Raw genomic sequence first — 21,648 nt, 5'->3', positions numbered from 1 at the left:
AAGTATAGTTCAATCGGATTTTATTTAAAAATCTGCAAAGCTGAAGGAGGAACCTGATCTTTTGTAAAAGGAAGCAATTTTCACAGTATAGATTTAGCTATTTTTCCATTTTAGCTTTGTGTTGAATAATAACAGAAACTGACGTTTCTGTTCAGTCCTCACTCCAGCACACTCAGCCAGGTGCTTGGGATCTTGTAGCAAGATAACATGCTCCCTGGTCTGAACTCACAGGAAATCCTCTCACCCAGGAGGAACACCAGTTCAACCCAGGCAAAAACACGAGGTCTTATTTTCACTGCTCTACAAGGACTCTGAAAATCCTCAATTTTAAAGTTGAGAAAAATGTGAAAGGATTCTCACCCAGCTACTTAATTCTTGACAGTTACAAGTATAAAATACTTGCAATTTGTAAGATGTTCCATATTTAATGGAACTCAAATGTTAAAAAATTAGGTCAAGTAACATGCTTTCAGGTTTTAGAACGTTACTTAATAAAACTTACTAAGACAAGATATGCAGCATTTTCTTGTACTTGGTGTTATAAACTCCTACTGACGATGGCTACTTGATGGTCAAAAAATAAATAAAAAAGAGAAGAAACCATATATACTGATATGTAACAATGCCTGCAGGGAATGTCATGTTTTAAATTTTGTTACTGAAATTAAGCTTGGAAGAAGAAAAAAAAGATCTACAAAAAGCAACACCCATGTTATTTTAAATGATGAGGTAGATTTTTTTCCTATGCAGTAAAGTGAACAAAAAATGCATACAACTTTCAAATCTTTTTTTTTTTTTTTAAAGTTCAGGTTATAGTCACTTTCATAAACAAGACATTTATAAACTATGAGATGGAGAGGTCATCCTCAAGCAGGCTCTGTACTTGGTATGGTACTCGGAGGTTCAACAATCAATCTTGGATCAATCAATTCTCTCCAAAAAACAGTGATCTGAGGAAAAACACAAAATATTTGGTTTAGAGGCTTCATTTTGAGATCATACAGGCTTCACTTGGTTAAAAACTTCAGTCATGTAAATTTCCATTTGTGCAGAATGGTTGAAGACCTGGAATGACCTGAGTCCCAGTAAAATGAGTCCAATTAGCTAGAAGAACTGTTTACCTAGAATGCAACTACACTTTACATTAAACACATTGCACCTTTCCTTTATTTCGAGCACGGGGAGGGATGGGATGGGCCGGGGTGTGGGGCAGCTGGTTACCCAGGGTCAAGGGTATTTGCCCAGCAGGACCCTGTGGCTTGGCGGCCCATGGACTCTTCACAGGCAGATGTGGCCCTTAAGGGTTATCAGTGGACTCCTAATGCTCCATTGCACAGCTCTACTCTGTGCTGCCTAAACCTAGGAGGCAGCTCGTGTTTTACAGAGAGCAAACAAATGCCAACACTAGGGCCATGTGGATGAATCATGAGGACCATCTAGTGTCGGAGAATGGTAATGACAGACTCCGCTTCTAGCCCCTGTATAATAAGGCATAGAGAGGAAAGCTTCCAAGGTTAATTTTCCAGTGTAGTTTCCAAGAATACCTTTCAACAAAAAAGTGAAGAGGCACACATTGCAAATAAAGAAGTACAGGAGACTTGGCCAAATCTGCTGATCCTACCACAGACCCTAAAAATGTGTTTTTGGAATAAATCCCTAAGAGTGTCATCTATCCTAAAGATAAAGCAAATCATAGTCTGGTTAGGGTTTCTACAAGTTTACATTTCTAAAATGTGAGTTTGCAATACTGAAAGTTACAGAATAATATCCATAAAATTTCAAATATAAATACCTTAAGAGGAAGCACTTTCTTAAATATAAATTCTATTTAGTTTAATGCTAGCACAGCCTAATGAGCCAGGCGTTGCCAGCAACTCTGGAAGTCTGACTGCCTAAAACCTCTAAACCAGATATTTCCTAAAATGGCAATTTAAGAATTTAAACAAAAGTCAAAAGACAGAATCATCCTTTTATGTCATTCTTCAAAACCATGTATGCTGTTGTAAGTCAGAATCACAGTAACATTTGGGAGATGGTAATGACTGCAAGGAGACATGATGGGGGCTTCCAGGGGGGCTGTTAATGTTCTGCTTCTTGACCCAGGTGCTGGTGACATGGGTATGTTCAATTATGACAATCCTTCAAGCTATATACTATATACACTTTACTCAAAGTATGTATCGATGAAGTTTTTAAAATATGCTACTCTTCCCTAATGAAACCCTTACATATCTATGTTTTTATGCAACTCTATAATCTTCAGTAAGATTTTGTTATTTGTGCACCTTGTCCTGTTGGCTCTTTGAGATCCAAGATGGCACCCTAACTTGGCACTGGGCATGGACACTGCCACCCTGTAGGCAGAGCAGGGATCCCAGAGCCTAGAGCTTTTATGACTTTAATATAGGCAGTTCAGGAAGCTGCAATGTCACCTTCCAGACCACCAGTAGCCAGTTGAGAGAACGGACGACCAAGCAATCCCAAGAAGCGAAGCGCGCCTACCCTCTTCTCTTGCGTCACAGCGTACTCCACTACTTCAGTTCCATTTTCGTTGTGATAAACCAAATCAAATTTCCCAGGTTCCTTCATGGCTGAAACCAGACGGTAGGAAAGAGAGACAATAAGTCATTTCCCAGTAGTGAAAACGTTCCTCTACATTTTTAAGGGAATTTACATCATTAGAAAAACAACCACAAACAAATTGTCCATTGATGTGGAGGCTGGGTACACACATGAAAGTATGGAGTGCTCGGTGACAGGAGACCCTGAGAAAGCCCCGTAACAGCAGACGGGAGCTTCCTGGCCATTTATCAGAGAGCCTCTTTTCTTCATCGAAAAAAGAAATGAGCTTGATACACTGTTATTAGTACTCTCAGAAAAGAATAGGTGTAACCATTAGATAACCCAAAAGACTACTGATAAGTTCCAGCCGGGAAAGGTAATCTGAATTCTGCAAAATTTGTCTATCTTGGGGCACCTGGGTGGCTCAGTGGGTTAAAGCCTCTGCCTTTGGCTCAGGTCATGATCCCAGGGTCTTGGGATCGAGCCCTGCATCGGGCTCTCTGCTCCGCAGGGAGCCTGCTTCCTCCTCTCCCTCTGCCTGCCTCTCTGCCTACTTGTGATCTCTGTCTGTCAAATAAATAAAATCTTTAAAAAAAATTTTGTCTATCTTGCTCTGTCTTCAAAATTAAACATACTTACTACTTGGTAATACAGCAGTCCTCGCTCTGCACGGTAGTGCGGGGTCATAAAAATGACCATGGCAGGCTGAACAATCTGAATAATCGATGGGGAAAAATCATGATGGCCTCAAGACATTTTTAAAAACTGTCAAAACACTAAAATCTCTATTGGGAGATGAAAAATAGCAAAAATATTATGTATGTAGTACACTGTAATCTCAACTACCAGAAAGAATCAGTGCTCTCTCTCTTTGTTAAGAAACTTATCCAGGGGGCACCTGGGTGGCTCAGTTGGTTGGGCCTCTGCCTTCAGCTCAAGTCATGATCTCAGGGTCCTGGGATTGAGCCCCACATCGGGCTCTCTGCTCAGCGGGGAGCCTGCTTCTCCCTCTCTCTCTCTGCCTACATATGATTTCTTTCTCTGTCTAATAAATGAATAAAATCTTAAGGAAAAAAAACTTATCCAGGCACCTGGTTGGCTCAGTCAGTAGAGCATGTGACTCTAGATCTTGGGGTCATGAGTTCAAGCCCCACTTTGGGTGTAGAGATGACTTAAAAATAAACATCTTAAAAAAAAAAAAGAAAAGAACAAGCTATTAGCAAGAGTGGTGTTTAAACAGTGCTTGCCTTCCTGCCATGTAACGACAACATAGAGGGAGAGTCTTTTCCACACTTGCAAAAGCAGCAGACTCCTTCCTAAGTGTGCATCAGCTTTCAGGATTTTATCCTTTGAGCTCTTATCATCATCATGAAATAGCTCTTCCGTCACCACCATCCTTCCTCACTTATGTCAAGAAGTTCACATGAACCGCAGGGCCAACATCCACGCGGTCAGCTGTTCCCTCTGACCCCACTCCACTTGAACCCATTTGCATGTCACCTCCAGAATCATCACTTTTTGTTTCTTTGTTGTACTTTCAGGTTTGTTGACCAATTCCCTACCTCAACATCCATTTTTGTAAAATGCCATGTGGGTTTATCCTGAGAGACAAGGAGGCAGCAAACCACACGCATAGCAGTGTGTCTGGGGATGGAGTAACAGACGCACAGTGACCAATCACCAGGAGACCTGGAAGTGATGTCATTAGTCACTGATCATGATGGGCATCTGTTACTGACATAGTGACCTGCAGACTGAAAAGCTGGCAGTACTTTATGTGGTTATTCACAGCTAACAGCATATCTGATGTCACTGGGAACTGGTGTTATGTAACCAAACCATGGGAACAAAAGTTCCTATATATATGTATGATGAGAACCATGCAAAGTGAGGACTACCTGTATTTCTATTACTGAATAGATAAAGCCACTTCTAGATGCTCCAAAAAAGAAAAGTTCTAACTGGATGTTCTCACTGCCAATCACCTGACAAACAGTGATCAGGCTGTATCCATGAATTTGACCATGGACAAACCTCTCTGTCCACCATTCCTAGGAAGAGAGATTTCTTCAAATAAAACCTAATCAGAAGAAAGCTGGAAAACCAATTTAAGTTATTTCTAGTCATTTATTAACATTTTAATTGCCTTAGGGGCTGCTAAAGAAAAAGGGATCTTCCCTGCTCTTTGGCCAATATGACCCAAGTGAAGCCATATTCAGTGAAAGCTCTCTTATTCCCAGATTTTAGAACCAATAATGAGTGAGGTGAATCAGGGATAAAGCAGGGAAGCATTTGAAATAATGTGTGAGAGTGTGGATGGCACATGTACTTTAAACATTTTATTTTGACTTAACACACAAAAGTATATTCATTTACCAATTCTTTTGAAATAGAACTGAGTAGGTCTTAGGAGCCTGCTGACTACAGTTATCTTTCTTCTATAAACCATATACTTAATATATGTCTGCTATTTCTACAATTTCCAGTTCTGAGTTTTTTTAAAAGGGATACAAGAATGCAAACACTAGCAAGGCAGCCTAAGTCGGAAATCTTCCTAGATTTCTTACCAGATTCCTCCTAATCTCTTTTGGCAGATCCATAATCCAACAAATTTCTTAGTTACACTCTTGGGTCAGCATTTGATTTGGGTTACATAGAAATAATTCCTTTTGCAATCAGTGCTTATCAGTTTATGTAATTTTTATGAAATTACATAATTATAGGACTATGAAAACTTGTCTAATGGCTTTGGAAACAAATCCAACAACCCTTAGTGGACACACACCTCCACTAAGAGGGAGCACGGGTCCCCAGGGCTGCACTGTGCCAACGGGAGAAGTGGAGAGTTAGTCATGGAGGCCAAGGCAGAGAGCAGCTCCTGGGTATAAAAGCTATTTAGAAACCAATGTAGATATGAAGAGCCTAAATTTTCAAATTCTTTTCTAGAAGACTCACCAGGTAAGGATGAAAGAATTTCTATATCTACTTGCTGGGTCTCTGGATTGTGGCTCAGTATTTTTCCTTCCTTTCAAAAATAAAAGTCCAAGTCAAAAACCAACATGTGAAACATTAAGAATATATTAAAACCACCTAATTATTATTTTATACTTTAAAATGGTTAAAATGGTGAATTTTACATTATACAACTTTTATCTCAATATTAAAACTTCTTTTAGGGGCGCCTGGGTGGCTCAGTCAGTTAAGCATCTGCCTTCGGCTCAGGTCATGATCCCAGGGTCCTGGGATCGAGCCCTGAGTTGGGCTCCCTGCTCAGCAGGAAGTCTGCTTCTCCTTCTCTCTCTGCCCCTCCTCACGCCCCACTTATGCTCTCTCTCAAATAAATAAATAAAATCTTTTAAAAAAAATTTTAAAATAAATCCACCTGTAGAAGAAAAAGAACTCCCATACCTCAAGCCACTATTTTCCCTGGTCGAAATCATCCCAGAGGCAAGTACCACACAACTAGGGACAGCCCCTACAGCCCAAAGCCTGCTAATTATTCAAAGTAGCCGATCTTAAACTGTTTCCCCCATCCTGCCTTGCCTACCCCAAGGAAACCCCAGTAAAGGCCCTGGCACACAGTTTCTCCTCACTCCTGCTTCTGCCTCTGAATGAGATCCAGGTGAGGTCCAGGTACTTTCCCCCAAGGGCCTGCACGACATGGCATTCCCTGCTCTCTCGGGAAATGTAAGTAATAAAGTCTTCTTTCATTGCACTGACTTCTGCGGCGTCACTCAGTCACTGCCATCGGTTAAAATCCCGCAGGTAGGTGCATACACATGAGACAGGGTCAGGGGTGGAGGAGACTACATTCTTTGAAGACAGATTTGACTTCTGAAGACAAGCTTCAGGAATAAAGCCAGTGATCAAGCTAGATAACAGCACTTGAGGTCAAAGCAAAAACTGGGATTGATTTTCACTCTGCAAATGGTTTTGAAAATAATTTCCAGAAAGTCCTAAAAATACCAGGAAAAGTAAGCAAATAGCTTTCCAGGGTAATAACTATGACCAACATCAATTTAATATGCATTTTTTAAAAAATCAGTATCTAGACTCACAATTTGTGCTGTACGACATATATTAATTCTGTATTTATCCACCTCCCCACATATCGTAGCATTAAAGTCCTTATCTACCATAAAGTGACAAAACATCCTGGTTTGGGATGCCCGGGTGGCTCAGTGGGTTAAGCCTCTGCCTTCTGCTTGGGTCATGATCTCAGGGTCCTGGGATCGAGCCCCACATTGCGCTCTCTGCTCAGCGGGGAACCTCCTCTTCTCCTCTTCTCTGCCTGCCTCTCTACCTACTTGTGATCTCTCTCTGTCTGTCAAATAAATAAATTAAATCTTAAAAAAAAAAATCCTGGTCTGCCCAAGACAGGCCCATTTACATTTCCTTCCAGGATAGTTACTAATATAATATTAATCCTTTTCACTCACAAGTATCCTGCTTTAGATGATAACTTATATGTTACTTATAATAAGAGGCTAAGATGAAAAATACAATGAAATACTAATTATCCAGAACTGACCTACCAAACCCCTTCATGAACTGATTCTTCTTCTAGTCTGCTTTTGAGGAAAGGTTCTTAACAGGATTTTAAAAGTCTTCCAAGGTTTAAAAAAAAAAAAGTCTTCCAAGGTATCAACTCCGCTGAAATCAAATCTCCTTGTACTTTATCCGCATTACTATGTTAACATTACCAATTATTATTTTTTAAATGGACTTATATTCCATATATTACATCAAAATAAAAAATTATGCATTTTAACAAAATTTTGAATGGGTGAAAAAGGAAACATGCAATTCTGTAATCCCACTGGAGTTAAGCTTTTACTGAACTATGATAAAGCTCATGCTAATGTAAAGTCCCACACAGATGTTTAGTGAGTAAATTTCAAGGATAATATTTGTGAGTTACCTGTGGCTAACAGATAATGCAAAAGGGGCTGTGTTAGACCACAAGAATCTACAGTAATTCACAATTATATAAAATAGATTCCTGTGATGAAAATAATCAAATTTTCTGGCTAACAGCTATTCATTATTTCCTTTCAAAGTTTAGGATCCTGGGGGAGTGGCTTCAAATAAGCATGCAAATGTCTAAGCTGCTTAGAAAAAAATAACTTAAAAACATTAAAACTCATCATTGTCCTGCATTCACCCTCAAGTGCAAGGAAAACGACACTGGAGGCTCCAGCGATACTACTAAAAAGTATACATTTTGATAATGTTCCCATTTTCTACTTTACAACATTATTTACTCCAAAAAAGCAAAATTATCCATATTAGCAGCACTAAATACGACTTTAGCTTCTTTAATATACTAACAGTTATTTTTAAATAAAAAGCCTTACCTTGTAATCAGAGACATCAGGAGAATAATCAGACGTTAGTTCCAAAAGCTACAAAAGAAGAAAGAGCCCACAAATACACAAATTCTGCGGCTCCTCTCCTCCGCCCCTAGGAGAATATGCCGGGTTAGGGTGCCCACCCCACCACCCTGGGGGTCCTACCATGAACTGGTGGCAAAACAGGGGTTCCAGTGGGAAAGGTTTCTTTGGTTTGGGGGAGGATGTTGTGGTGGAGTGTGCATGAATTAGAACCCTTTTTTTAATTGAGCACTTGCTATGTTCCAGACACTGGGCTAAGCCATTTTTATTCGTTCCCGAAACAGTAAGTAGGCACCTACTGCATGCCAGGTACAAAAACAGGACACATATGATCTGGAAAAGGGTCTATATACATATATAATCCTGAGCTGCTAATGATTAAGTCTATTTGGAGGGAGGATAATCTTTCTGTTGTAATTGTTGTGGTTTTAAAATATACCTTAAACGCAATCTTTTCTCCAACTTGAGGAGCAGCTGCTAACAGTGGTAACAAACTGTAGTCCTTCTTGTGTGTCTCTACTGGATTCTGAAAAACAGCATGAGTCATGGGAGTCTGTTACTGGTGAAAAAAAGCGAACCCGTGACATCCACTCCAGACACACCCCGTGGGAGAAGGGGAAGAGGTACGCTCAGAAGAAATCGTACTTGCCTGGATAATAGTAGATGAGTTCGTGACCACTTCATTTAATTGCTGGTGTTTCTGGTAGTCCACGTTTCTATTTAACACAAAGGAAATGGCCTGCCCTCGGCCTCGGCCTCTCCCCCGCAACCCCCGGCCCCTAGCCCCCTTCCAAGAAAGAAGGTCCTCTCCTCTCCCCCAACCTCTTCCCAAACCGGCAGGGAGAGTCACATTGGGAGGGGGAGCAGGAGGGGCCGGTCTGGCACTGTTGGCGTCAGAATGCTTCCAGGCGGCAGCAGTGGGAGGCTGCGAGCAGGGCCCTGGGCCTGGACAGCCTCGTCCTGCAAAGAGGCCTACCGGCTTTAAGAAGCCAGCAGCGCGCTCCAGGGTGCTCTTGGACACCGTGCTCTGGTCATCTGACTCTGAGCTAGAGTCTGAACTAGAAGATGATGTTCTGGTCATCTTGCCCTTGACGGCGGTAGAGTTGAAGCCAGTTTTGGCGGTCACTTTGTTTGCAGCTGTGTTTTTGGTAGAGGGTCCTTCCTTTGATGACTCAGTTGGTATTTTCTCTGAAGAATTTCTGACCTCCAAGATGACATGGCTGAGACCATCACTGGTTGATTCATGGTAAGACTCAGACTCTGAGGAGGAAATGGGACTATCTTTTGTACTAATGCTCGTGCCACCTTTCCTTTTGGCTTTGACAAGGCTATTTCTAGCGGGCGAGCCTTTCAGAGGACCACAGTTCGGGGCAGCCCAGTCCTTCACTGTCTGTGCTTTGGAAGACTTGGAGTTTTTCGTCTGTTTTTTATATTCACATTTCTCCTTTCTCTTTGGTGATTTTCTTTTGGTTCCTTCGTCATCACCATCCACGACACTACACATGGCTTTGCTCTTCCTCTTGCTTTTTTTCCTCACGCTCGGATCTGTGACGGCTTTTGGTTCCAGATCCAAGGTCTTCTCATCAATATTGTTCTCTTGTCTCTTCCACTGTTTCTTTAAATTTCTGTAATCTAGTTCAGTTTCTTCACCGTCCTCCAACTTAAATGCCCTCTTCTTTGCTTTTCTAGGTAATAAATGACTATCATCACCATTCTTGACTGTCACGGTATCCTCAGCAGCTGCTCTCTCTTCTAATTTAACTCTGTCAAAACAAGAGAGAAAGTCACAGTGAGTATGTCTCCTGGACAAGCACGTCTCCAGGACACAGTTATATAGGGAGATGATTGCAAGCTAACCCTGCCACCAGGCAATGAAAAAATGCCAAATCACTTAAGGACAAAAGACTCATTTTGAAAAAATGGCCTATATGGTATCACTTACGGTCAACTTTCTAATGACTAGTTCTATTTCTTGAGTATCTACTGCATCCCAAATATTTTCTAGACCTTTTCTCTAATCTAAATGCCACCATGAAGTAGGTATCCTTTGTTCTAAGACAGATCACAAAATTACAGTTCAGACATGTAACCTGCCCAAGATCCACAGCTAATACGCAGCAGAAATGGGATTCAAACCAGTTTGTCTAACCTCAAAGTTCACAATCTTTCCACTCTATTACGTTGCCTATCCCAAATAGTGATAATGCAGAGTATCTATTTTTGCTTTTTGTTTGTTTGTTTGTTAAAGATTTTATTTATTTATTTATTTGACAGAGAGATCACAAGTAGGCAGAGAGGCAGGCAGAGAGAGAGAGGAGGAAGCAGGCTCCCCACTGAGCAGAGAGCCCGATGCAGGGCTCGATCCCAGGACCCTGGGATCACGAAGGCAGAGGCTTTAACCCACTGAGCCATCCACGCGCCCCTCTATTTTTGTTTTTAAATGTGGGCTGCTGGCACCTGGGTGGCTCGATCATTAAGCATCTGCCTTAGGTTCAGGTCATGATCCCGGGATCCTGGGATGAGTCCCATATAGGGCTCCACGCTCAGCAGGAAGCCTGCTTCTCCCTCTCCCACTCCCCCTGCCTGTGTTCCCTCTCTTCACGGTCTGTCATATAAATAAATAAAATCTTTAAAAAAATAAAAATAATTTAAAAATAATTGTGAGCTGCTTTTTCTTAAAATCAGATTTTACTTTTATTCTGTTGAAATTTGGGGGAAATTTTTCTAACAGTTTATGTTCTCTGGGATAGTGACAAGCCATCATAAAATTCAATTCTGTGATTAATTTTGTATGTCAACTTGACTGGGCCATGGGTGCCCAGACATTTGGTTAGACACTGTTCTGGGTTTGTCTGTGAGGGTGTTTCTAGATGAGATTAACATCTGAATTGGTAAACTACGTCACACAGATTGCCCACCCCAGTGGGTGAGTGCGCCTCATCCAATCCACTGAAGGCCTGAATGGAATTCCCTCTCTTAGCCCACGTGTCTGAGCTGGGACCTCAGCCTTCAGACTCAGACCAGGACTGGAACTCACACCATCGACTCCCCAGATCTGAAGTCTTTGGACTTGGAGTACAACCTTATCACTGGTTCTTCTAGATTTCCGGCTTGCCAACTGTGGATCTTGGGACCTCTCAGCCTCCATTATCTCATGAGCCAATTCCTTAAACAAATTCCCATCTATATATATCTATTATCTTTTCCTCTAGGTTTCTCTGGAGAGCCCTAACACACTTCATCCAAAATTATTATCATAGTAAAGAAACTCTGTTGTTCCATGAACTGGCAACAGCTAATTCTAACATGTGCAGTCCAATGATGGAAAGGTGAGAGTGTCCCGAAAGTCAAGTGCATAGTGGGTGCTTAAAGTTGCTTGCTAAAAACAGACATTATATTTTTAATACATTTTTATCCAGCTATATATTTTATCAAGTTTTTTTAGTGACCACAGAAAGGTTAGATAATCATATTTGGAGGGAAAAAGTGTAATTGGAGAATAAGAAGATGCAGGCATTTAAAAAAAATTTTTATGGGATAGTAATCCTATGATTTATCACGTGGTAGCTGAAAAAAACATACCAGATTATTCTGCAGAATACACAAATACACAGACACATACAAAGCAAAGTAAAATCAAAGCTGCTGATATCAGGATAGACAGAAATAAAAGTCTGAAGGATCAGGGATTTAATTTATAAAAACACATTACCCTCTACGCCCAGGATGGAGTTTAGCATGTAGCAGCAAGGGAGTAATACTCAAATGGGCAAAAAGTAGGCTGGCATCCTGTGAATCTAAGAACTACTAAGGAACCTGCAGTATATTGGATTGTCCCTTGACATTCTTCATCAATTTGTTTTACTCGTAGCAATGTTACGATTCAAGCTTCAATCCTGAGGCAACCAGTTTGGACCAAATTTCCCATCAAACTGTGAAGATGGTTGCAAGGCTCTCAGTTCAGTCACTGGTTTACTAGATCCCTGGAACACAGTACCTGCTGCAACACCATCACGCTTTCAACAAGCAGCCCTTGGCATCACCTCACCTATGCTGAAGACATTGAATCTGGGGCTACTGGCATAAAGGTATGACCTGTGATTGCTGCAGCCTCACTCACTATCTGCTATTCCTGAGGAGAATTATTTCTGTTTGGAACACAGTAAGACTGAGACAAACCGCCATCCAGAGGATAAGGAATGGTTCGTTAGGGTCTGCTGAGCTATCATTCCTTCCTGGGTGTACACTTTCCCTAGGAATATCCTTCATTTCTCTTCTTGGATCACAAACAATAAATGTAGCTGTCCTTGTACGAAGAGAAGTGAATTACCTACGTAATTAGCAATAAAAGAGATTTAATTCCAAGAAATTTTTAAAACAGACTCTTCGATGTTCATGCAAACTCTTTCAGGGCAAGCTGGGTGGTATTAACAAAATGCAAGGCACTCCCTTTATTTATTTTTTAAGATTTATTTATTTATTTGAGAGACAGAGCCTGTGCCCAAGCAAGTGGCGGGGGGGGGGGGGCAGAGAGGGAGAATCTTTAAGCAGACTCCCCACTGAGCATGGAGCCCAACTGCAGGGCTCAATCTCACAGCCCATAAAATCATAAATGAAGCAGAAACCAAGTCCAACACTCAACCGACTAGGCTGTCCAGGCACCCCAAAATGCAAGGCACTCCCTTTAAATGTGCAATTTCACTTCTAGGATTCTATCATACAGAAATACAGCCACACCCAGCTGCACAGCCTAATACCCCAAACCCACAGCCTGCCAAGGTCAAAGTGACTGGATTCAAATTCTTCTGCCACTTTAAGTAAAATTTTTAAATATTACCTCAATCTTTCTCATTTGTAAAAACGGGGACAGTGATAATAATTATAATATTCAGATGAGCTATCATCTATGTTTAGAGCAGTGCCAGACTCAGAGCAAGAACTACCCAAGTGCTAACTCTAATTTTTATTAATACAATAATTGTTGGTCCTCTGAGGCCAGGAGTTGGGGGGTTTTTAATGAATTTGTCCCACCAAATGGAGGTGAATATCAACAAGGAGAGTAAAAAGGTAGCGCTGCACCCTTTTTGGGTCCCCTCAGTTCCCTGCAGCCTCCCTCCTGCCTGGCTGCTGCATTATCACCTTCAAAGAGGTAAAAGTACTTGACCAAAAAAAAAAAAAAAAGTACTTGACCAAGGGAACACAGCTAATGAGCGATGATTCAAGCTTAGGGGTCTGACTCCACAGCCTAAACTCTTAATCGCTCTGCTCTCTTACCTTTCACACAATACTGAACAAAAGTAACTCAACATATTATTGGCATAAGTACAGATCTGTACTTTTCTGGAGGCCAGTTTGACAATACTCACCAATTTTTAAAATCTGACCAAAAAGTACCTCTTCTGGGAATGTATCCTGCTGAACTACTGCCCAAGTACACAAGAATGTACAAGAATGTTTACTACAGCAGTATGTACCAGTGAAAAACAGAAAACAACCATCATGAGGGGGTCACCTGGCTGGCTCAGTCAATGGAGCGTGTAACTCTTGATCTCAGGGTTGTAAGTTTGGGCCCCACACTGGATGTAGAGATTACTTAAAAATAAAATCTTAAAAAAAAAAACCTGCCATGTTCTAAATGTTTGCGTCGCTGAAAAATTCATACGTTGAAACCCTAACCACTAAGGTGATAGAATTAGGAGGTGGGGACTTTGGAAGGCACTTAGGTCATGGGGTCAGAACCCTCATAAACCAGTGCTCCACGGCCCTCCCTAGTCCCTCCCACAGTGAGGGCACAATGAGAAGGTGCCGTCTATGAACCAGAAAGCAAACCTCACCAGACACTGAATCTGCTGGCCCCTTGATCTTGGACTCCCCAGCCTCTAGAACTGTGAGAAATAAATTCTTGTTGTTTATAAGCTACCCAGTTTACGGTATTTTTATCATAGCAGCCCAAATGAGCTCAGATAACAACCTAAAAGGTCCATTAGTAAGAGATTAGTTAAAGAAATTGACATGGTCATACAAAAGGACAGTACGTGGCATTTAGAAAGAATGATGTAGGACACCTGGGTGGCTCAGTCAGTTAAAAGTCTGCCTTTGGGGGACGCCTCGGTGGCTCAGTTGGTTAAGCAGCTGCCTTCGGCTCAGGTCATGATCCCAGGGTCTTGGGATCGAGTCCCACATCGGGCTCCTTGCTCAGTGGGGAGCCTGCTTCTCCCTCTGCCTCTGCCTGCCTCTCTGTCTGCCTGTGCTCACTCTCTCTGACAAATGAATAAATAAAATCTTAAAAAAAAAAAGTCTGCCTTTGGCTCAGGTCATGATCCCAGGGTCCTGCTTCAGGCTCCCTGCTCAGTGGGGAGCCTGCTTTTCCCTCTCCCTCTGCCCCTCCCCCTGCTCGTTCCCTCCCTCCCTCCGTCTCTCTCTCTCCCAAAAATACAAAATAAAAAATTTTAAAAAGAATAATGTACACTCAAATGAAAGATACCCATGATATGTCAGGTAAAAAAAAAAGTGAGGTGCAGGACACTATGTTTATTATGATAACATGTATATTTAAAAAGGGTAAGTATACATGTTTGCACGTGTATGGAAAAAATCTGGGAAGATAGACCCCAAACTTAACTGAGGATACTTCTAGAGAGTAGGGTGTGGGAAGAGAATGGGAGAAGAGAAATAAGGGACTTCTTCCCTTGAACTATTTTGAAGTACAACTTTTTTTGGTCCGTCAGAGCAGAAAAAGTCAGATTCTGGGTCCTGAGAGAATGGGCTGTGAGGAAATGGCCACCAGGAAGCAGCCTCTCAAGCCTCCCACCAGCTGGCTCCACCTTTCCTCGTGAGACTTCCCTCAATACTCCCAGCAGTCCCTACAGACTCCTTCTGCAGTCAGACTTATCTCTTCACCAAGTCAGGCTAGCGTTTGCCTCTGCAACTCTCCTTGGGCCATCTAGCATTTCCATTTGTAACATGCCCATCAAGGAACTGCGAGACTCCCAGACCATTTGTGTTCCATGATGATCTCTCCCTTCTCCATCATCTTCCGCACTTAGCAGCACAACCTAATATAATTGTCCAGGCTGATTGCTGACATCACACAAGAAGATAATATACTGAACCATGAAACTAGTTATTTTGCCATACTAGAAACCTTTAAGAAAAGAGACTATGCTTTCTTCTGTAGCTCTGGAGAAAGGTGAATCTGCTGGAAGACAGAATGATTGAAAACAGGCAACCACAAAAATATACAAAATTTTCCCAAATTCAGTTTTTTCCTAAGGTCTGCCCCATTTACCACTTCAAATGTGTGACTGTGTGCGGTAAGATGGCCATCTTACCGCACACAATCACACATCTGAAGTGTTTAGGAGAAATTCTTCCTGCCATTGTGCTGTATTTATTTCCTCTAACAGCTGTCATGGCTTGCTTTTGACATTAACTTCATTATAAAGAGTGTAATTCCCAGATGATTCATTAATTGAGGTATAACTGCAGTTAGTGAGCAGCAAGTTATTAATTCATTAGGCGGGAATAGTCCAGAAAGGAGAGTTAACAGGAGGAGAGGCAGTCCTTGCAATTGAACTGTAATATTTAAGTAGTCCCTGAATTGCAGAAATAATAGAGAGCCGTTAACAGTGAAAGAAAAAGGAAAAAGAACTTTTTTTTTGAAATTTGGACTACTTCAAATTGTCTTTAGAAACAGCTAAACATTCTCAACAAATCACAGCATTCCTGATTTTAAGACACACACACACACAAAGATGTGGTTATTGTTCTGAACTGAATTCCCTGAAGAAATCTTATGAAGAAATCTTGTGAATCTGACATGTTCTAAGGAGCAGACTATTCAACAAAGAGCAAGCAGAGGAAGTAGGCTGGTTCATAACTCTAGAATTTTTTCACTGGAGCTGACCTTAAAAAGAAGACCTGAGTGAATTAGTCAAAAAAGTTCAAACCGATATGATAATGTCTTACCATTTTATTGAAACAAATGAACCACACCTGGGCAATCCATACCACAATGGCTCCTTGATACTCCTCTTAGTATCATTATTTTTAACTTCCAAAATATTTAAAACTATTTTATTTCCCAATTCACAGCCCAAAAAGGTCCCAAAGACCGATTTAAAAGAACCACAAAACACCCACGTATGACAAGAATGACACCGTAAGTCTCGGAAGACCTAGCAGGAGCACGTAGGTAGGGCGAACGGCACGCTTTGAAGAAATAACGACTGTTCCCGTTTGCCTGGGTCCCCTGCACCTGACCCTGAAAGCCACCAGGGGAAGGCCGGGTCTCAGGCACATGTGTGCCATGAGCACGTAACACAGTGCCTCGTTAAGTGAGTGCCCGCTGAACCAGGGCTGAAAGAAACACCGGCCGGGCCCACGCGCAAAATCAGGGTCTTTCCAAGTTTGGTCACCGATCACCTGGCTCAGAAGCACTCCGGGGAAGGATGCTCCTTACCCAGCGGATTCCTGAGCCCCAAACCTGCCTAGTCCAATCAGCATCTCCTAGATTCACTAACGTGCAGCTTGACAGCCCCACCCCACGCCCACCCCCAGCCCCCCTTCCCACTCCCCACCGCCCCCACTGCCCACCCACGCGCGGCCTCCAGGTACCCGAGGCGCCCCGGGCGTGCGCAGGCGCGTCCCCGGCCCGCCGCCCACCCAGACATCCCGACACCGCGCAGCGCGCACCTGAGGCAGTCGTTGTCTCGTACCAGGCGCGCGCTCTCGGCGGGGGGCAACAGCCCCCCCTCCAAGTAGAGGCCCAGGAGGGCCCCAGAACTGAAGCCGAAGCGCTGGCGGATGAGACTAATGAGATCCGTGACCACTCGGCATCTGTTCAAGTCGACAAGAAGCCAGAAGGCCGTGCAGTGCGGGGTAGCTGGCGGCGGATAATCGAATTGAAGCCGTAGCCTAACCGTCTCGGAGGCCGCCATCTTGCCCGATGCTCAACGGAAGCCCAGAGACACCACAGGGCTACCGAGAGGCGTGCTCGGAGGCCCGCCCCCTAGGGCCTTTTAACGTATGCCCCCTATTGGCTCCAAGTGGCTACTACAGGCTCCGTGACCGGGGAGAACGCGGAGCGGGGTTGATTCGATTCAATTCTGTTCATCACTGGGCTAGGACAGAGTCTACGTGAATTCCTTTTCCGCTGAACTCTGTGCAGCGTCCGAATTTAGGCAACTCTCTGGATAAACAAGCATTTCTTAGTAGCTGTCTTCTCAGATATTTGCTTTTATACGGAAAAGAATTTTAAAAAAACAGTCACTCCCAATACATTTAATTGACAAAATTTTTCATTGTAAAGAGTTGGAAAAGATGTAATTTTTAATATATTGTAAATATCGACGTTTTAAAATAAAACCATTAATTAGAGACCTGAGCAGTATAATACCTACCACCATCCATACTTTAAAATATAAAAATAAGCCCTCTTATTAGCCAGTAGGTAAGTAAATCACAAATTGCACATCATTTGAATTTCCATTCTCTCACATAGTATATTAATTCCTTTAGTTTTCATGACAAAGATAAGCTATTACTATTCCCATGCTGAAAGTTTTTTGAAAAGTTCGGAGAGACTAAGCTACTAACCTAAGATCACTGGACTAGTAAGTGCTAATATTCGTAGTCAGTGGAAACATTGAAAAAAAATTTTTTTGTAAGTTTTATTTTCTTCTAACCTTATCCTGGAAGTCTTCTGATTGAATTATCATTACTATTATGAGTGGTACCCAGCTGACCAAAATAGCACAAAATATCACACATTTTGGTACATAATTATTAAACAGGGAAAATAAAATGGACATGGAAACATATCTATTAACAAAATAGAGCTTTACTTTTTTTTTAATTAGTCCCAGTCTCTCTGGATGAATATTGTGTCTCATTTAACAATAGAGACAGGGTTTTAAATGGATTCTGGATCTATTTTTTGTTTTTGTAGATGTAAAGTCCTAAGAAAACGTGTTCATTACATAAGTAGACAAGACTTGAAGGAATTATGTTGTTGGCAATGTCAGCCAATTCCTTAAACTCCTGCCAAGTTAAATGCTAAAGTTACTTAGGGATCTTCCTTTAAAAATTATTTTCAGTACTTTATCAGCCAACAATTCAGTCATGTTCAATAATGTTAAAAACAAAGAATCGTGGGGCACCTGGGTGGCTCAGTGGGTTAAAGCCTCTGCCTTCGGCTCAGGTCATGATCCCAGGGTCCTGGGATCAAGCCCCGCATCAGGGTCTTTGCTCAGCAGGGAGCCTGCTTCCTCCTCTCTCTCTGCCTGCCTCTCTGCCTACTTGTGATCTCTGTCAAATAAATAAATTAAAAAAAAAAAAAAAGAATCTTTCTTCCCTAAAAAAAAAAGCAACAACAACAAAAAAAAACAAAGAATCGTTCAAATGTAACAAATGTTAAAAACAAACACCTGAGGGACACCTAGGTGGCTCAGTGCGTTAAGCCCCTCTCCCTTCAGCTCAGGTCATGATCTCAGGGTCCTGGAATCAAGTCCCGCATCCAGCTCTCTGCTCAGCAGGGAGTCTGCTTCTCCCCCTTTCTCTCTGCCTGCTGCTCTGCCAGCTTGTGATCTCTCTCTCTCTCTCTCTGTCAAATAAATAAATAAAATTTTTAAAAAATACAAACAAACACACACCTGACTTTCCAAAGGAGTGTTTACCAAGTCACTAGAGTTATTTACCTTCTCAATATCTGGGAAGGCTCCACTAAGACTTAAGTGATTATTATACTTAGAGGTGTGGGGTTTCTGGAACTACAATTAGATGAAACTGGGGTAAAAATGACAATTCCATAAAATGGGGATTGTAATCAAAGGCTTGCACATTCACAGATAGGGAGATGGACATTTGTGAACTGTTATAGATTTATCAGCAACTTAATAAGATAGTTGAAATCAATTATGTTTATAAGAACGCATTTGAATTGAAAGAGCATAACAATATCTAAAAGAAAGGAGTTAATCCCAATAGAATGAAGATGTTCTCAAGTTCAGGGCATTACTTGATTTTATGTATCAATGACTGCTGTTATGTGCATTATTTACAGTAGAATGCACTACATTTTTCCCTAAAGTTAATGTAAATTTAATAATACCTTGTAGAAATGAATAACCAAGTACAGTTAGGTGCCCATATAGTTGGGACAGGAGAGATAAAGAGACATACTTCTTTTGGGAGAACTGAAAGCAGCATGCAGTCACATTCTCAGGCAATCAGCTTCAAGAAGAAGTTCAAGTGAAAGAAGGAGATGTAACTTGATTCTCTTAAAACTGTGCATGCCCGTTTCTCCTTAGAAAGTGTATGGGGCTCCTGAGTGGCTTAGTGGGTTAAGCCTCTGCCTTCTGCTCAGGTCATGATCTCAGGTTCCTGTGATTGAGCCCTGAGTCGGGCTCTCTGCTCAGCGGGGTGCTCAGCAGGGAACTTGCTTCCCTCCCTCTCTCTACCTGCCTCTCTGCCTACTTGTGATCTCTGTCTGTCGAATAAATAAATAAAATCTTTAAAAAGAAAAAAAAAAAAAAGGAATGTGTTCAGGTACTCTTCAGGACTGATTTGCCCACAGTCCTCCAAAAGTGGAAAGTTACCTAAGTAGCAGGTGGTTTTTAAGTACTTGCCTGCCTATTCTTGTTTCCTTCCTGGAGACAGGTGAAATGCCACCATTCCCTTTACTGTGGAAACCTAGAGTGATGACAAAGGATTGATTCCAAACTGTAAATCTAAGAGTCAGATCTAGTCCTAGATGTGAGCCAATTAAATCTGATCAGATCTAATCTAAGACTCAGAACCAAAGTATTAACATTATTTTAATAAGACTGGGTGGTAGGTACCTGATTCTGTGTGTTTATCTGCATTTTACAATGTTCATGACTGCAAAAATTTATAGAAAGGACTTAACTATTCTTTTGTTGAATGATCCTTTAAAAACTTCCAAAGGGTCATTTGACAACATTTCTCTAAATCATAAATTCATGTACCTTTTTTTTTCATGTACTCTTTGACCTAGCAATTCCATATCTAGGCATTTATCCTAGAGATAGACTAATACAATGAGCAGAGACTCCTGTACAATGTTTCCCGAAACACTGTAAAAGCAAATAACAAGAAACAAAGTAAATACCCATCTATAGATTTGATTGAATAAAGTTAGTGTACATCAAATGGTTGTATAGAATTCCACTGTATCAAAAGTTATGCCTATTTAGTTGGTTCCAAATATACCTCGATGGAAATGTGCCTAGGATATAATGAGAGAAAAGAGAAGGCGCAGAGCACTATATGTTTTATGCTTCTATTTGCTTTCCTTTTTAAAATTAAGCTTTTGGGGGGCGGCACCTGGGTGGCTCAGTCAGTTAAATGTCTGACTCTTGATCTCAGCTCAGGTGTTAATCTCAGAACCATGATTTTGAGCCCCACATTGAGGAGGAGCCTACTTAAGATAAATAAATAGGGTGGCTCTGTCTGTTAAGAGTCTGCCTTGGGCTCAGGTCATGATCCCAGAGTTCTGTTTCTCGCTCTGCAGGCTTCTCCCCCTGCTTGTGCATTCTGTCTCTTTCTTTCTATGACAAATAAATAAATAAATAGTTAATAAATAAATATTAAGTTTTTTTTAAAGTATGAGATCATTATAGATTCACATGCAGTTGTGGAAAATAATGGAGAGATCTCGTGTACCTTTCACCCAATTTCCCCCAGTGATAACCAGAATGTTGACATGAATATAGCCAAGACACAGAACAGTTCCATTATCACAGTGATCTTCCCTGTTGCTGTTAGAGCCACCACTATGCTTTCCATTTCTGTGACTTTGTCATTTCAAGAATGTTATATGAGTGAAATCATGAAGTAAGTAAACTTTTGGTATTGGCTTTTCTTCTCCTCAGCATAACTCTCTGGAGACTCATTCAGGTTGTTGTATATCCATAGTTTGCTCCTTATTATTGCTGAACAGTATCCCGTGGCATGGGTGAGCCCCCGTTTGTTTAACCATTTGCATTGAAGACCTGTTGGCCGTGTTCAAGGCCATTTGGGTTGTTTCCAGTTTGGGGTTATTACAAATAAAGCTGCTATAAACATTCATCGACAGATTTTTATGTAAACGTAAGACTTTATTTCCCTGGGATAAATGCCCAGGAGTGCAATTGCATGGGTCATATGATAGTTGCATGTTTATTTTATTTTTTTAAGATCTTATTTATTTGAGAGAGAGCACAAGCGGGGGTGGGGGCAGACGGAAGAGGAGAAGCAGGCTCTCCACTGAGCAGGGGAGCCTGATGCAGGGCTTGATCCCAGGACCCTGAGATCATGACCTGAGCTGAAGGCAGCCGCTTAACCAACTGAGCCACCCAGTCACTCCTGTGTGTATATTTTTCAAATGTTCCTTTAGAAGTGGCTTATCCCCAGTACTCTCATTATGGCATTTAACACATTCCAGGACCAAACCAAGCCAAAGCTTTCGAGAACCTGGTTGCCTAATTCTTTTCTCTGGTCCAAATCTCAGTGCCCTTGCCCTTCACTGGCAGGACTCTTTTCACAAGGTTGCTGGTAAAAACATCTGTCCATTTTTGAGAGGAGGAGAGGGATACAGAGGGGGACAGAAAAAGGAGTTGTCACATGGACTTTGTTTTTCAGTTTTGTTTTCTGTCATGAGCACTTTTTGAAATACAGTATTTAGCAATAACCT

The 21,648-nt window shown here is 41.6% G+C and overlaps 1 protein-coding gene across 1 annotated transcript; it reads right to left on the bottom strand.

Annotated features, from left to right (window-relative positions):
- COIL (coilin) lies at positions 1–16,918 on the bottom strand. Its single transcript, XM_080826790.1, has 7 exons — positions 16,650–16,918; positions 8,605–9,718; positions 8,395–8,481; positions 7,920–7,967; positions 5,518–5,587; positions 2,503–2,591; positions 1–950 (listed from the first exon to the last, which is right to left on the bottom strand). The coding sequence occupies exons 1-7, from the start codon at positions 16,892–16,894 to the stop codon at positions 867–869; spliced, it is 1,737 nt and encodes a 578-aa protein (XP_080682916.1). The 5' UTR covers positions 16,895–16,918; the 3' UTR covers positions 1–866.
- Between the last annotated feature and the right edge of the window lie 4,730 nt (positions 16,919–21,648).

Source organism: Martes martes, assembly GCF_963455335.1.
Source record: "Martes martes genome assembly, chromosome: 16".
NCBI lineage: Eukaryota > Metazoa > Chordata > Mammalia > Carnivora > Mustelidae > Martes > Martes martes.
This window is presented reverse-complemented; position numbering and strand designations above follow the sequence as displayed.

What these genes read in the sequence shown, in the direction of transcription:
- COIL (XM_080826790.1), bottom strand. Translation starts at nt 16,894, where the DNA reads ATGGCGGCCTCCGAGACGGTTAGGCTACGGCTTCAATTCGATTATCCG. An exon ending in ACTCATCTACTATTATCCAG is followed by an intron (nt 8,482 to 8,604) that starts GCAAGTACGATT and finishes GCTGTTTTTCAG; the next exon opens with AATCCAGTAGAGACACACAA. An exon ending in CTGATGTCTCTGATTACAAG is followed by an intron (nt 5,588 to 7,919) that starts GTAAGGCTTTTT and finishes TATTTTTGAAAG; the next exon opens with GAAGGAAAAATACTGAGCCA.